Source organism: Tenebrio molitor, chromosome 9 (genome assembly GCF_963966145.1).
Source record: "Tenebrio molitor chromosome 9, icTenMoli1.1, whole genome shotgun sequence".
NCBI lineage: Eukaryota > Metazoa > Arthropoda > Insecta > Coleoptera > Tenebrionidae > Tenebrio > Tenebrio molitor.
The window spans coordinates 13,297,605-13,314,817 of record NC_091054.1 but is presented as its reverse complement, the minus strand read 5'-3'; the positions used below and the strand labels follow the sequence as shown (position 1 = coordinate 13,314,817).

Below are 17,213 nucleotides of genomic sequence, written 5' to 3'. Positions count from 1 at the left end.
TCAATCACTACATTGTTGGTTGCATATCTCAAATACAACAACAAAAAATTGTACACCTTGGTCCACCATTAATGTCCGGAAATGCATCCACAAATGTGAAAAAACACTTAAAACAGAACTTAGACGGTTCTACCATTACTTTTAAATCAATAATATTTTACTGAGTCGGACTAAAATAAACATGCACAAAATTTCCCTAGAAAAAATATTTTCGTACGTGATAAACTACCAAAAACAACCAATAAAGCAGTTAACATACCAACACTGCAAAACAATTAATAAAAAACCACGAACGCGATTTGGCCCGATAATTGATTGTTGCTAAAAATAACGCATAAATAATAGCTCGATAATAATTAGGATGTGTTTGATAGTGTCAGCTCAATTTACAGTTAATTTTGTTTTCTTTTGAGATAAGCAACAGTTTAATTATTTTCGTACAGTCGAGCCTATACAGATTAATTTTATTTCGAGCTTCTTGCGAAATTATCACGTTATAAAAAGTTGCATTTATAATTAGAATGTCGGAAATATTTTTAAGTATCGAGTTACGAATTAAATAAGGCAGAAATAACATAAAAGCTGTGCTAATTTTAACAGTCACTTTCATCTGATCATTTGTGTGAGTTTAGAGAACTCTGGAGATCTACACCCACGTTGCTGCCGAAGCTTTAATCTAATTATGTCACGATTATGGCCGTGTATATTTAACAAGAGCAGAAAACGGTCAAAATTATGTACGATTCAGTTTTCGATTGCAGAATCAGATTTCAGCACCAAAATTGAATTTTTCCAGTGGTTCTTTTATCTGTGATGATGGAAAATCCGTGAGACCCGACAAAACAACTTCCCATTTTTATCCTTCATACCGACTAGCTCTTATATTTCCCCCAAATTTATTTTTCCCGCTTCACTGGAAATAATTGTTTTCTCAACTCTTGATAAAAATATTTCAAGGAAAATCAAGTGTTTTTTGTTACAACACGAACTTCTGTTCTGTTACGCTTACATTTTTGCAGTCAACATATTGCGTTACCAATAACTATGATAAAATTGTTTACATGTATTTAGCTGCAATAAGATGTTGATGTAAGATCAATATTGTGGTTTGTTGTTTACTTCTTAGTCTTGCTTCACATCATATGAACTTCCCTAAGACTTTCGGGTTTTAGCTCCAAGGAACTCCCTTTTCAAATAGATTTTACTGCTATTTATTCCCACGTGGGCTTTTCTCTTCGATTCTTAACGTCATGTTTACTAGAGGATATTTCGACAATAACTGCAAGAATTTTAGCTAATTTTAGTGAGGGATTAATAAATGAAGCAGTAATGAAATAAACGTTGCCCACTCTTTAAAGATGATCAGACTGTAAACTCTTGAAGTTTTTATGCATCCTAGAATGAAGGATGCGGCGGTAGCAAGACGGAGCAACTGCCCACACGGACAGAGCAACAATTGATTTACTCCGACACCCGACAGACTTTCGAAGAACGAATAATTACGTGAAGTTCAGATTTCAATTGGCCTTCACGTCCGGCTGACTTGACAGCACCACACCTGATGGATTGGGTAAATGTCAATAAGCCTCAAGCCGTCCAACAGCGTAATCACAGCGTTCTGGAGCCAGACATGTTAAAAGCTGTTATGGAAAATGCCAAATAAGGATGCCGTGCTTGTGGCTTGTCAGACAGAAAATGTGTATAATTTACGTGACACCATTTTACACACAAACTTAAAAAATAATTCAATTTTCTGTACAGTTACGGCCACGGAATTTCGTCAGTTATTTTACTGTCAATTCTGTAGCCTAAGCTTTATTATCATTATGACTGACATTCAAAATTTTTGTGACAGAAATTCTGTCATGCACAATAAAAATCAAAATGCCACCAGTAATGTTTTTGATTGACAAATTGACATCCATGTCAAAAATTCCAATGTGGGGTTAGAAATATATAAAACCTGTTTTACAGATAATCTCAGTTGACTGACAACGACTGACAAAATTCCGTGGTCGTGACTGTACCTACTTAATTATATAAAAAATAAATACAAATAATTAAGCGACTAATGGGCCACTTGTATTTAAAAAACTTGTCTAAAAAGTAATATTCAGACTTGTAGTGTTACATTACCACATGTTTTAAAAAATATAAGATCAAGAGCGGCTGTGAAAAAGAGAAGATTTGAAAACATATGGCGTAACTTGAATAATCCAGCCGTAAATGTTGTTATTACGATAGTTGTCATGACCAAAAAAGTTTTGGTTTGAGAACGGTTCCTAGATGAATGAGTCACAGTTACCAACATTATTGTAATTCGCACATTCAAAGTTAGGTTATGTGTCAATTTTGGTCTGTAGTTATGTGTAATATTGTAAAGCTGCTCCACACATTTTCGATATTATTGGTTTTTACAGCTGTTATTAATCAGACATTTTTTTGAAACATACCATATATTGTATCTACTGGAATAAAGGGATTTTTCGATAAACTTAGAGCTTTTACTCTTTTGTACAATTACATATTTTATTTTATGTTAATTTTGGTGGAGTTTTTGATCACCTAATAGTCGTCGATATGATCGAACTAGTTTGTAAATATTTGACATTACGTCTGTTTCTACAGACAGTGAGCTTCAAAACTTCTATATGAAAATGTACACTGCTATGCAGAAAAATCGCGTACACTTCAAAAATCAAGCAATCAAGTTTTTGAGTGAGTGATTTGTGCTTTGTAAATGTGGATTTTGACATTAGGTACATATATTTGTAAATAGGTTATATACACTCTCAGTGAAATTGTCACTATTTTATTTATTTATTAGGAAAATGAGGCAGTTGTTTGACACTGACAAATAAAAAGTCAAAACCTATCTAGAACGATTTAACATAGCGAAAAATAGGTGTACGCGATTTTTCTGCACAGCAGTGTAACTGTCTATTCGTAAACCTGGAACTTTTAGTTTTTTTACTCCAAGGAGCAACCAAATGAGAGGAAGGAAAAAACTTCCCGTCTTTTTATTATTCTTTTTTAATTTCACTAAAATACTTAGGTAGCTTCCTAATTTAGATTAGGTATTCTGTCACAAAAATAAATAAAAATAAAAGATTTGTGACCCCTTATGTAAGGTTTTAATTTTTTAAAAGAAATATCGAAAAAGAGCACGTGTTCATTTTATTACAACACCAACTTCATTTAGACTTATCTTTTATTAATTATTAGTACTCAAATTGTTGTATTATTAATGATCATGATAAATATGTTTATAAATATTTGACTGCAATAAGATGGAGAGATGAAGTTGCGTCTCTTGGGGTTAAATGTTGAAATGGCTTGATTAAATACTCAGAATTAAAAAAAAAAAGTCATATTTCATCATATGGACACGGTGCCCAACTGCAGGAGCAAAATTATTCAGTCACATTCATACGTTGAGTACTGAATAGTGCTTAACTTCAATTTAAATTAATTCCACTTTTAAACACCCTGTGCAAGAATATTTCATAAATGATTTTTTATAGGTATTGATCATTCTCTTATACAAATTATAGTTTTGAATCGCTCTAAGCTTCCACGTTTACTTTTGTTGTAACTTAACGTAAGAATTTTTTTACGAAACTGTTTATAATTAAAATTTGTGTATTTCGCGATTTCTTTTTTGTCCTTCATTATTTTATAACCTGCGATCAAGAAAAGTTGTCATCGAGTCCGCCTTGGAAATGCTGATGACGTAACTGCAAATTTCAAATAAAATTAAATAAACAAAAGAAATCTTTAAATTGAAGCAATAAATATGTACGTATTAAGTACACAAATGACAGCCAAAAAAAGCGAATGCGAGAAAGTAAGGTTAATAAGTTGTTTGTTAACGTATACAAATATGTATGTGTGCAGTTGTGGTACAATTTACAACGAAATATCTACCAAGAATCTGGCGAAAACTTTAAATTAACGTAAAACGATAGGTTAGTTGGAAAGGTTGCATTTTCTACATATCTATTTAAAACATTGAATATATGAAGTTTTTAGAAACTAACATTAATTGTATTAAAGTCTGAGAATGACGCAGACAGATAGTATCGGGTGTTCATTTAAATTTCTCCTCAAAGTTGGCATTGAAGAGTCGATTGTGAATGGTGCACTCGTCAGTCTGCAGAGCAAAAAAAAACAACGCAAAAAGTGATGTTAGATTTAATCAGCTGATCCGTGATTCATAATCCGTGGTGCGTTCACAATCGACTCTTCAACGCCAACTTTGAGGATAAATTTTAATGAACACCGGATACAATTAAGCATATCAGTCGGGAAAGACATTCGGTTTCATTAGCAAGGCTGATTCGATTACTAATTTTCTTGATCACACAAAATAAGTACAGGAAATTTTTTTGACGTTTTGGTGGAAGTGAATTTAGTGACAAAATTAAAACAAATGAGATTTTTTAAATGAAAAATAAGTTCTTCAACGTAACTGCCCAATTAACTCCTAATGACCAAACTAATAATTAAATTTAATGTACGTAATTCCTAATTAAAGTCTGGAAAAGACGAAAAGTCTGGAAAATGTCACGAAATCACAATATTTGTAAACGGCAAATATACACAGTGTTCTAATTTTAAATTCGAAATCGTGTTTTCTTCTGAAAATGATGATCAAATATTTGGTACATATTACGAAAGACAGGTTTAAGTAAATTACTGAAGTTGTTTGTAAGTTAGACAGATTTCTTTTTTTATATTCTGTATCTGTAAAGGGTGTTTTTTAAATTTGGCATTGGAGAGTGGATTGAGAACGCGCACTCGTGTAAAAGCCTAAAATTTAAACAGTTAATCCGTGATCCTTTATCCGTATAGTTATAGTGCATTCACAATCGACTCTTCAACGCCAACTTCGACGCCAAATTTTAAAAAACACCTGTTTCATTTACCTGGTTCTGTGGAATTATTTGAAAGAAAAATTACAAATTGCAGCCTTAAATAAAGTAAAAATATAGAAAGTTACATAATTTGCAGCATTAATTTTAGTTTAAGTTTCCACATTTAAAAAAACGCGCGGAATATTTCCTGCATCTTAATTAACTTTAATCAATGCACATGCAAATTAGTTGAAATACATAAGTGGATATGACAGTACCAATACGGTGCTGTCGCATCATTATAAATTTAAATATGAGCTCACGCTGGGAAAATGTGGAAAATTAAAAAGTCACTTGCAGTGAATAACAACAATAGTAATAATTACAATTACAAATTATATTTTGATCGAACAGTTTTGACATTCATATTAAGCATAACAGACCAGACATTATTATTTTAAATAAACAACAAAAGCAAGCATATCTTTTAGATATACATAGCTGTTCCAAATTCACATAATATAACACAAACATATAACATAAAAATTAATAAATATTTAGAGCTCTCCGTTGCTATGAGAAATCTTTGGTGTTTAGAAAAAAATTCGATTTTACCACTTATAATTTCAGCAACGGGAATAGTACGGCAATCTCTTTTTAAAAATTTAAATATTCTGGATTTAGGGAACACATTGGTAGTTGAAATTCAAAAAGGTATATTATTACTCCTGTCATATCGTGAGGAAGTTCCTTAACATTGACACAGAACATAATAAAACACAACAAAGTCAAAATGTGGAGGCGAGACGCCGGTAATTATGTTGATTAGCACTGCACTATTACTTGATAGTAATATCCGTAATAGTGTATGTACTCCGGCAAAATTGCCGTGCCGCCGGGCGGTGGAGGGAAATTAATAATAATAATAAAGTGAAGTTGGTTCTTTACTTCTGTTGAGTTGTGTTTGTTCATTAATCATTATGCATTTTTATTTAAATCGTGTGGGCACATGCTGCATTAAGTCAGATTACCGATTCATGTAAATAATTTATCTTTCATTCATTTTTATAACGTCGAATAAACAAAAAAAAAAGAAAAATCACAGAAAATTATACTGTGGCTTTCATCAGACATTTTTTATTTACAGCTATATTTGTGTGTATCTGTCTGTACATACAGGTGTACTTGCGGGGTGAATACCCTAAAATTACGCAACGCCACAACTTGTTAACACTTTTCCGTTCGAAATTACCTCACCCGATCTGTTTGCTCTCTGTAATTTGCGTTTTTGCAAATGTGACATCACAATGCCGGATTGGCCGTTGTGACAGCATAATTACCGCCATCTGTGAAACAATCACAAACTGTCAACAACATCAGCGTCGTCTCATCAATCATGAAATTTCCGCAACGATTTCACAATTCCGATAATTTACGACCTCCTCTGCTCGTCTACGGTCGACCGTAAATTGATCAATCAAGATTAAGGCGCATCACATGAATTAATCAAACTAAACACATAAACAATCAGTTTGGTCCGAAAGGCGGCGAGATCGCGTGATCTGCGCCCCACCAGGGGTGGGGGCAACCGGTGCGTGACGTAGCGAGGTAAACGCGGGTAAAAATTGTCAAGCCCCGGTCCGCGAAGAGTATGCGTGTGGAAGCCGCAACGACCGCACGTGCGTACGGACCTTAAGCGCGTTATTAATTTTTTTTGACAGCGGGCGCGCGATCGTCTCTTGTCCGTCGAGATTGACAGGTGCCGCGGCGATTTTCACGCTTTTTCGAAAACAGAGTGCGCTCGAGAACGGCATGGCTTCGGCGAGGACGCGAAAATGGACAGGTGAGTTTCGCAGACGGGGTAATCGTGGTTGTTGCAATTATGGCGGAGGAGGGAGGGTCGGATGGCTCTCGCCAATTAGGGGGCGCGATTGGTGGCAATTCCCAATTCCGGTCTTGTTTCTCGCCGGAATTGGTTAATTGGCGACAATTTCTTGAGAATTGGCGCGTGGAGGGCATCCGCACCGAAATAGAACGTGCACGATGCGCTTTTTTCCGTCTTGTCTGTATTAACATAACAGGCGTGACATAGCGGGTCTATAGGTACTTACTCCGTATTCATGAGAAATTTCGTAATTTGTGACCGGAAGGTTGGCAGAACCGGCGCTCGTTTTGTAGAAATTAAATATATTGTTGGGGTGACGTCAAGCCAGTAGGCACTTGCCAAAAAGAGATTTTTTTTGAATATTTTTTTGGCTTTGATCTATTCCTGCATGTGCGTGAGATGCGCGTCCTTGACACTGTGCGGTTGCAGAATAATACATATATTTAACCTTGCTCCGCGAAAATAAATACAAAATGTTTGTTATTTTGCAATTATGTAGTCCGAAAATTATCAATGCATGTCACAAGGTAGTCGAAATACCCCTTCAATACCCCCATTATAAAGCCTAGTTACACTTTATAATATAACTTGTTGCCACAATACACAAAACTACAATTTTCAAGAAATTGTTGCACTGAAAATCCTCCCAAATAACATTCTTACATATTTAGTACCTAACCTATAGAAATCCAAATATCGGGTGTTCATGTAAATGTATCCTCAAAGTCGATTGTGAACGCACCACTCGTCAGTCGGCAGAGTAAAAAAAATACAAACAAGGCAAAACGTGAGGTTAAATTTAAACAGTTGATCTCTGTCCGTGGTCCGTTCACAATTGACTCTTCAACGCCTAGTTTGAGGATAAATTTAAATGAATACCCGATACAGTTTTCCGAAAATATGTGTTTTAACAAAAATGGGAACAATTTGACATTTTTGTCTTGATCCTAATGCGAAATTTATTGTTATCGCGCTAGACAACAAATAGATAACGAAAACGAAATGAGTGACTATCCAGACTACGTCGCATAAAAGTATAGGTGCATTTTGTAAAATAGTTTATTTTGGTATTAAAGGTGATACATTTGTCATTAATTTGGCGATAGCGCACACTATCGTTCACATAACGTTGTAGTTAACAGAAAAAAATGACAAGTAGGTATTGATAAATATTTTTGTTATTAAAAAAAAATAATGCACCAAGCATTGTGTAGATACACTACACATCAAAAGTTACATTTAATTTTTTGAGAAAATAACGAAATTTAACAACTTTGTAAGTGGATTTTTGATTGTACAGCTTACCGTTCCTTGCCTTCTTGTAAATCATATACAGGGTGTAATCAAAATAGGCGGAAATATTTTAAGCAGTAAATCATCATTTTCAAAATTCACCACATTCACGGAACCAAGTGTCTCTGGAGAATAGGATAATAGTCTTCTTCCCTCATAGTACTGTGTATTAATTTTACAGTGCCACCAAGGCATTCCTCAATTGTTTCAAAGCCAGCTCCATGTTTAGCAGTCTGTGCTGCACGTCTTGGTTTCATTCAATCCCCCAAAACTTCCTATACATTTTTGACGCTTGCTCAAGATTGTTAGTTTTTCTTAAAAGTAGTTTCGTGGCGACAGTATAACCGTTTAATCCTCATTCTTGAAGACAATTCTTCTCAGTCGCCTCAAACATTCTAGTTTCAACAGGTGGAGTTTATTTCTGCACAAATGTTTGACCCTGATTTGATTCTGTTACATTTGCTAGCGATTATAATATCGAAATATAGTATTGTCAAATTCCAAAGGAGTTGTCGGGGAAGTATTTGATTTTTCATTCCAAAACTATAATGCGTCTCTAAAAGAACGGATATCAAGACGTCGAACATATTTTATTTTTGCCGCTCTGTAGCATACATATGTATAGAAAATTGAGGTTATGTAAGTCCATCAATGACAAGTTTTCAATAAAGACTGTTGTAAGATGAAAAGTAATTACGAGTAGAATATAGAAAAACTGAAGAAAATCACAAGCAAAACTAACACGTAGAACTCACAATTGACACTAAGATTTAATAATGCCTTCAAAGGCTTGACATACTCGTAGTTCGACACAATAAAATTATAGACCCGCACAATTCCACAGGACTCTTGACATACGTTCTTTTAGAGACATTTTGTACTTTATACATAGATTGAAATCATAATCAGTTTGTAGACATATAATTGAGTCTTTCCTAGTATGTATATCCAGTGATTCTCAAGCCATTTTTAGTGGTATGTATCGTGGAGACATCACTATAGAAAGTAATATTCCTGTGTCCTAACTGTCTAGACGGAAAAAATATTTTCCGTCGAAAGTAAGTCAGTCAATGTTATCTGTAATAATAACAACAACAATAATAATTTTAATAGCGGATGCAGATGATTTTTATCCGCAAACAAACAACTAAAAATATATGAAAATAAATGTGAAAAACAACATTTGTGCTAGTTCACTTCACTCCTAAATACGAGTACTCCTAATAAAAATGTAACAATCAATCTGTTAAAGTTCCAAATAGGTACAGTGTGGTGATAAAGTAAGGAACAAAATTTATAATTGTGTTATTTATTGTTTTCAAGCAAAATTTTATTTTTTAATTAGCCACCTTATGACATAAAAATTTTACTTATGACGTCATGTATTTTTTTCAATGACAACGTCCACTTTTACCTTCTGTTTCTGATAGACGTAAACGATGGGTGAAAAAAATTGGCAAACTCCGTCCAGCGAGTTTGTAACCCAACACTACAAAATGCACTAGAATACATTAATGAGAGCATAATTTCAGGGCAAAAAATGTTACTGCTTGAAGGTAAATAAATAAATAATTTACGCTAGGTAGTACTTTCTCTATATAGAATTTTGTGATTTTTATGTCAACCAATCTCTCGCTGGACAAACTATACCTTACATAACAATTTTTTTGGGAAAATGATAACTTTTATTTCAAAAATTTAATTTAATTTTTAAGGTAAACATTTTTTTCTATGGGTTTAGTTAAAATTGAAAGTTTATTTTAATAGACCAAACAATGTAGAAGATTTGCGGCAGAGAATTCGCACTGAAATGGAACAAATAAGCCCTGACATTATTGAGCGCAGTGTACAAAGTGTCCGTGAGTGCCAAATAGTTGGCGGGAGGCAATTTCAAGATTTGCGTTAAATTTTATTGTAAACCTTGGATGTTTGTTTGTTTTTTTTTTGAGGTCAATTAAAATTTTTACAATAAAAATTAAACTAAAATTTTGAAGTAAAATTGGTAATTTTCTCAAAAAAATTGTTATGTAAGGTATCAATTTTTTTTCACTCACCGTTTAGGCCGTACGAAAGTCTATCAGAAAGAGAAAAAAAAAGGTGGGGTGTCATTGAAAAAATCAATGATGACGTCATTGTGCAAAAATACATGACGTCATAAGTACAATTTTTATGTCATAATGTGGCTAATTAAAAAATAAAATTGACATGTCCGAGCGTTTTGCTTCAAAACATTAAATAAAGCAATTATAAATTTTGTTTCTTACTTTATCACCACACTATTTAGTTGTCTTCATTTCCGAGTGAACCCATTGTATGCAAATTTGTTCAACATTAGCAAAAGAGCAGACACATTAGCGTTTATATTAACTTCGAAGAAAACAAAAGAAAAAACATATTTATGTAATTTAATTATAATTTCAACGTAGTATTGTGGTGACGTCATGCCAGGAACGCTTGCCAAAATGAGATTTCTTTTTAATATTTTTTAGAACTATTTTTCATCACAGATACCTGAGGTGTGCGTCCTTGACACTACAATATTGCATAACAATTCAATAATAACAGAGTAATTTTAAATAATTATACATTTATACGTTAAAATAAACCAAAAAAAGACGGTCAAAAATCGCTTTAAAACAAAAACAAAATCAATTACATCAAAACAAATCAAACACATCATATTAAAAAAAAAATTCTTGATCAACTTGATCAAACCTTTAATTTAAGTTTGGAAAAGAATAAAGAAAGTTGTTCTAAAATTCATTTCTTATTAGGTCTTTAATAAATAAAAATTAATTTTGATTTATAATTCCAAAAGAGTCGTTAATAGTGATTATAAACATTTTCTAATCAACATTTATTCTATGGAAATCAAAAAACAAATATACAGTCTGATTTTGAAAGTTGTGCATATATTTTAACCTGAGGTACGTGTTAAAAGAAGAAAAATAATCCAACTTGCCTTCTACAAATGTTAATGGTTTACAAGAGAATCAAAGGAATCAGTTTGTTTGGGAACCGCTGAAAAAATTTCAAATTGGCGGGCAGTTTTGACGTACGACCAACCTAAAATGTCAAGTTTTTTATGTCATGCGAGGTTATGTTTGATTTTTATGGTTAAATTTTTTTGAGTTTCATCATGAATCTTTGATAAAATTTGTAGTGATGATAAAATAGTGCCTGCAACTTACTCAGAAAACAAAGTTCAGAATGCCTCTATTTTGACGAATTTCCTGAGCGGTGTTTTGAACTCGCAAACTGCGAAACTCCCAGGTGATTTGCAAGAAGCCGAGTACTTGTTCGTGGCCGGTTTTCAATTTCGTGAAGAATTTCTTCTTCTGCAAACAGAATGCGATCTTCTCGTTGGCAGCCAAAATCGCGTCAAAAATCGCGAAGATGCTGTACAACGTTTAAAGTCGTCGTCAAGAAATAGTCAATCTTGACTTAAATTGTAAATCATTTTACAATAGTAGAGGAAACCGTATTATAACTACCATAAATAATAAGAAAGTGAGTGTGAGATTTACCTGTGCAATATTTTCCTTGAGTCGGCACTGCACAACAAAGGGGCAATAAAATTAGAGGGTATAATGGATTTATTTATGGTAGTTATAAGACGGTTTTCTCTCCTATTGTAAAATGATTTACAATTTAAGTCACAGTTAACTACTTCTTGACGAGGACTTTACAAAGGTTTGTACATTGGGAAGTATCCTTTGAGGAAATCTTCCACCGTAGATTAGCCGTGCTATAGGGCATTCATTTTAAATGTTGGGTTTTGTAATAAAACTTGCCTGCTTTGACACTTGTCCGAAACTCAGTGAATCTAAAACTGTGTTCAATATATTCGGGTCCAAAATTAAAGAATGGTGGGATCGAGATCAACTTTTAGAAAACCAAGTGGAACCATTAATATTTGTTGCCAATACTGGTGAATAATCTAGTGAATTTGATTCAGATGACGATTAATTTTTTATTTGTTTACGTATTTTATTATGTATTTCTTACTTACTTTAAAATATACATGTAATGGATACTTTACTAATTACTCTTATTTCTTTATTTAGTAATCTTATTTGTTAAATACATTATTTAAAATCAACAATCTCTTTACATTTTTTTGGTCACTGATCACAAAATGTTTTAATTTTTTTTTACTTGTGGATATTTTAACGTTTCTTTCTTTTGCTCGTCGATAAGATGGTGAAAGTAGGACGTGGTACCAGTTTTATATGAACAATGAAAATTTGCCGCTTTCCTAATTTATGGTGTTTTGAGTTTACAACTTTACCCAACATTTAAAATGAATGCCCTATAGCTCTGAATGTCCACGGGCTTCGCCATAGATCAAAACTATATCGGCTTTCTCCAGGTTGGTGAAAACCATTTGTGATTTAATTTCGGTTAAGATTAAGATTCTTGTCAAAGCGACTTAATTTTGAATTAAATGACAACAAAAAACTCTACTATGATTTTTTTGACTCATTTTTTCATAAAAGTTCCCCCACACTTTTGAAAAATATATTAGTCCCTTTTTCTCTAAAAATTTCAACATTTGGCTCAATCGTTACCTGTTGTGGAGTTCTACCACTGATTAAATATCTGGACAGTTTTGAAAGTCACCCTGTATTGTTCCAAATTTTGACACAACATTGACGATTTTTTGGAACATTTTTGAAAATTCTTGTAAACGCTAGTTGCTTCTTGATACAAATTGTAATCTGGCTCTTGATAAATATCTTTGAAACTAGATTTATTTCAAAAGAAACGTAAAGCAAGTCATCAATGAATCAATCAATTCCAGACTTCTTGACATGCACCCAAATCCTCAACATCATGGTCATCCTCGGCTTCATGTTCAACTACATGCTCCGAGTCAACCTGACCATCGCCGTCGTCGCCATGATAAAAAAGAACGACACCAACTCCACCTCCACCTCCGAATCGGTTCAATTCGACTGGACCGAAGCCCAGAAAAATGACATCTTAGGTAGCTTCTTCTGGGGCTACATCCTCACGGAACTCCCCGGCGGCCGCCTCGCCGAGGTTGTCGGCGCGCGGCGCGTCTTCGGAGGCGGCATGCTGCTGGCCAGCTTGCTCACCGTCCTGACACCCGCCGCCTGCTACGCCAATTACTACGTAGTCCTCGTACTCCGCGCCGTCCTCGGCTTCTTCTTGGGGGCGACGTGGCCCGCCATCTTGCCGATGGCCGCCAAATGGATCCCGCCCACCGAACGCTCCAAGTTCATCGCCAACATGATGGCCAGCTCGCTGGGGGCGGCGCTCACGATGCCTCTTTGCGGGTACCTCATTTCGGCGGTGGGGTGGCCCAGTGTCTTCTACGTCACCGGTTCGATTGGGATCGTGTGGGGGGTGGCCTGGTTCTTCTTGGTTTTCGACTCGCCAGCGCAGCACCCTCGGATCACGATCGAAGAGAAGCTGGAGATCGAGTGCAAAATAGCGGAAGGGGGCGGCGGAAAGAACAGGAAGCCCAGCAGCGTGCCTTGGCTCAAGATCCTCACTTCGGGGCCAGTCTGGGCTATCATTTTAGCCCACGCGTGCTCGGTTTTTGGGTACTTCACGGTGGTCAATCAGCTACCGTCGTACATGGACCACGTGCTCAAGTTCAATATAAAGAAGAATGGGCTCTTGTCCAGCCTGCCCTATCTCGGTGAGTACAGAGTCCGGCACTATCGCTGTTTACGGTTTTTAACGGAACGGTTCATGGTTGCATTAATTTTTCGATAAAATTGTAGGCTAGCAGACTTTGGTCCTTCGAACCGGATACTTCGCCCTGAAGTTACGCGAATCAGAAATCATCTCGATTAAAAATCTTATAGCGGTACTCATCTCGTAAACAGAAACATGTTTTGAACGGCTAGATCAATAAATTGTACCGGAATTTCAGTCTTTAACCTGTCATGACTGTACACACATTTTTTCGTTAAAAATTTATTGCACCTATTTATCTCCTAATAATTTTATTTTGCAATTACTAACAGGTTATCACTGATTAAAAGATAATTCTTATCAGTTAAGCATTCCACACATGTGACAATTTATTTAAATCCCGCTCCCGTTGGGTTGGCCTTGACTACTAGACTATGACGTCACAATCCCTTCCACTACGCACATTCACAAGTTGGCACGCGCCAACTTTGTCAAAGCAACCCTTGGTAAAAAATGTTTTTGAAGATGTTCATCTTCTTCCGTTGCAGGAAAATACGCGATGGCCATCATCGCCAGCTACTTCGCCGACCGCCTCCTGCGCTCCGGCAGACTCTCCGTCACCGTGACCCGCAAGGCCTTCACCACGTTCGCCATCCTCACCCCCGCCTTCCTCATGGTGATCCAGGCGTTCTGCGGCGAGGACGCCGTCGTCACCGTCGTCGTCTTCACCGCCTCTCTCTTCTTCAACGGCGCCGTCACCGCCGGCTATCTTTCCAACGGGCTCGACATCGCCCCCAACTTCTCGGGGACGATCTTCGGCATGGCCAACACGCTCTCCTCGTTCGGGGGCTGGCTCTCCACCAAGATCGTCGCCATCCTGACCAACGAGCAGCAGACGTTTGCGCAGTGGCGGTACGTCTTCTGGATCTTGGTGGGCACGTACGCGGCCGGAGCTCTCGTCTACCTCCTCCTGGGGAGCGGCGAGCTGCAGAGGTGGAACTCGGTCGAAGAGGAGGCGGTGAACGGCGGGGGCAAAGAGATGCAGCCGCTCAAGAAAGACGAGAAGGAAGTTCTGGCGTGATCGGGTTTTTATACGATTTTGTAAATATTGTGATCGACTTTTTTAATAAAATTATTTGTACGCAGTTCGATCGTTTCGATTTATTGCCAAACGGCGCACAATCATTTTTCCAAGATTCCACCACAATCGGTGTCGCAACGCGACCTGGAAACTTTCCTCCAAGTGATAACGGATGTGGTAACCTCTTCTTCATTAATTTTGTGAGATCGTTGACGCAACGTTTGACAGCTTTCTAAACTCTCAAAGTCCGAACTTGATAAAACAACAAAACCTGGCTGCGGTCACGATTTGTTGTGATTTTGTTTCGGGTCGACACTGTTTGACCACAAGCTACGCCCACTTTGTCGTGTTTGTCTCGATTTTACTATTAATATTTTCGCTGTATATTTCCGTTTTATGGGAATTTTATCGCCCATATATTAACTCATCAGAATTTATGAATGAACACAAACTTTCTGAGATTTGTGTTGATAGAACTTTGAACGCAGACGTCAAGGTTCGAAGATCTGTTTTTTGTCACCGTTTTAACCCCTGATCCCGCTCTTCTCGTCTCTTAAAAAATATGTTTTTGCGTCTCCAAATTAAGGAACGGCTTTAAAAATCTTCACGTAAGCACCGGTAACAGACTTTATTGATAACTACAAGAACGTTTATTATGAAAATACATATTTTTTCTTGTAGGGTCCTAATCACATCTTTTAAAAATCATTTACCACTGACTAAACAAATCGCTTTCATACAAATTGAAGGAAATTTTGCAAAACAACAAAAATCATTAGATCAGAGAAGTTAAGCAACGTCTGGTGTGGTCAGTGTTTGGATGGGTGGCCACCCGCGAAACTGTCCCGTCTGGATTTCAATATTTCACAATTTTCTTACTTGATAGAAATATTCGTAATGACGGATAAATCTGGCGTCCCCGTTTTTATAATAATTATTCATGTATTCGTCGACCGAATAAAAGGCTTTTTAAATCAACAGAGTTTTTATTTTCTTCGTAAAACTCGCCTGTGGTACGTCTTTTAAATGATTGGGATAAAAAGATAATACGCAAAACATCTTGATTCACTTCTAATGCAAGACAATGTTTGAAATTCCGGATGATGTAAGGTTTTACGTCTGGTGTTGTATTCATAACAGACATATTTAAATTCGGACGTGTCATCTTTTATATAAATGAAACAATTAAAAATGTAGACGCAAGGTACAATCATCATTCAAAGATACTTAAAGCTCTCACGACAATTAAGATGGTACGACAAATGTGCTATGATTTGTGTACATTTTCTTTGAGCAGAAGTAATTTGGGCAGGTGACAAAAATGACCTCAAGGAAGTATTGCACGACGAAAATTACTGTGAATTAATCTGTAACAGGCAGTTTAGAGAATTGTTCTTAAAACAGATTAATACCTAAAATTTTTATAAAGTAAAATCGTTATAGACGTGAATTGTCAGTGTCAAGCTTTTAAAAATTCAGTGGCTCTACCGCTAAAAAATGTAAAAAAATATTTACTGTTTTTGCTGAGACTGTACGTATGTCAAATGCTAAGAGTGAGGTTATACTCCAAAAAATGGAAAACATTGTTAAAAAATTATAATAATTATTAAATTGCATTTCATTGTAGCAGTTAAGCACCCACACTTTTTCTTTTGCGGAATAGTCGAATAGTCCAATCAGTAGGGAGTTTTACCTTGCAAAAGGTACAGAAAAGTTTATACTTGGCAGGTATCTTCTATCAGGCATATTATTAATGTTGTTGAGTTTGCGACCTTGGAGGGTTGCCGCTCGCCCCGCCATACTGGAGAATAGGGGTGCAAAATCACATTTTTACGATTATTTCATTATCCGTGCGAGATACCTCTATCTAAGTTATTATAGAAAATGTAGAGCATGCAATTCTCTACATTTTTTGTTCTTTATGTTTTTTGTCAGATTAATAATTTCGTAGTTACAGCGTGTAGAAATCGAAAATTTCTTTTATTTTTGTATTTTTTATTCTTTTCCACACTACCACAGAGGTAGAGCAATAGGGTGCTTTTTGTTTTGATGTGGTGTCCCAAGTGGGCATAGTCCATGATGCAGTAGAAGTTTACTGTTTTACTCTTTTTGATCTCTTTGTAGCGTAGACGGACCCTAATGATCTGGATCGAACGGTATAGATGAGCTGAATTCATCAGAGTTTATGAATTCGGGAATTCCTCTTGTTCCTCAGGGTCATCATCATCATCATCAAGATCATCTGGCGTTTGCCAAAATAGAAATTCATTAATTTCTATTGTTCGTCTTGATCTTTAGATTCTGGAACGTCTGTGATTATTTCATTATCCGTGCGAGATACGTATATCTAACTGATTACAAAAAATGTAGAACATACAATTCTCTACAATTTTTGTTCTTTACGTTTTTTTTGTGAGATCAATAGTTT

General features: G+C 35.8%; 1 protein-coding gene across 1 annotated transcript; it reads left to right on the top strand.

Moving 5' to 3' along the window:
- Positions 1–6,372: 6,372 nt before the first annotated feature.
- On the top strand, positions 6,373–14,849 carry LOC138139451 (uncharacterized transporter slc-17.2). Its single transcript, XM_069059737.1, has 3 exons — positions 6,373–6,699; positions 12,839–13,705; positions 14,253–14,849. The coding sequence occupies exons 1-3, from the start codon at positions 6,669–6,671 to the stop codon at positions 14,783–14,785; spliced, it is 1,431 nt and encodes a 476-aa protein (XP_068915838.1). The 5' UTR covers positions 6,373–6,668; the 3' UTR covers positions 14,786–14,849.
- The last annotated feature ends 2,364 nt before the right edge of the window (positions 14,850–17,213 follow it).

Coding starts and splice junctions, on each gene's coding strand:
- LOC138139451 (XM_069059737.1), top strand. CDS start 6,669: ATGGCTTCGGCGAGGACGCGAAAATGGACAG. Junction 6,700..12,838: donor GAGGACGCGAAAATGGACAG/GTGAGTTTCGCA, acceptor AATCAATTCCAG/ACTTCTTGACATGCACCCAA. Junction 13,706..14,252: donor GTCCAGCCTGCCCTATCTCG/GTGAGTACAGAG, acceptor CTTCCGTTGCAG/GAAAATACGCGATGGCCATC.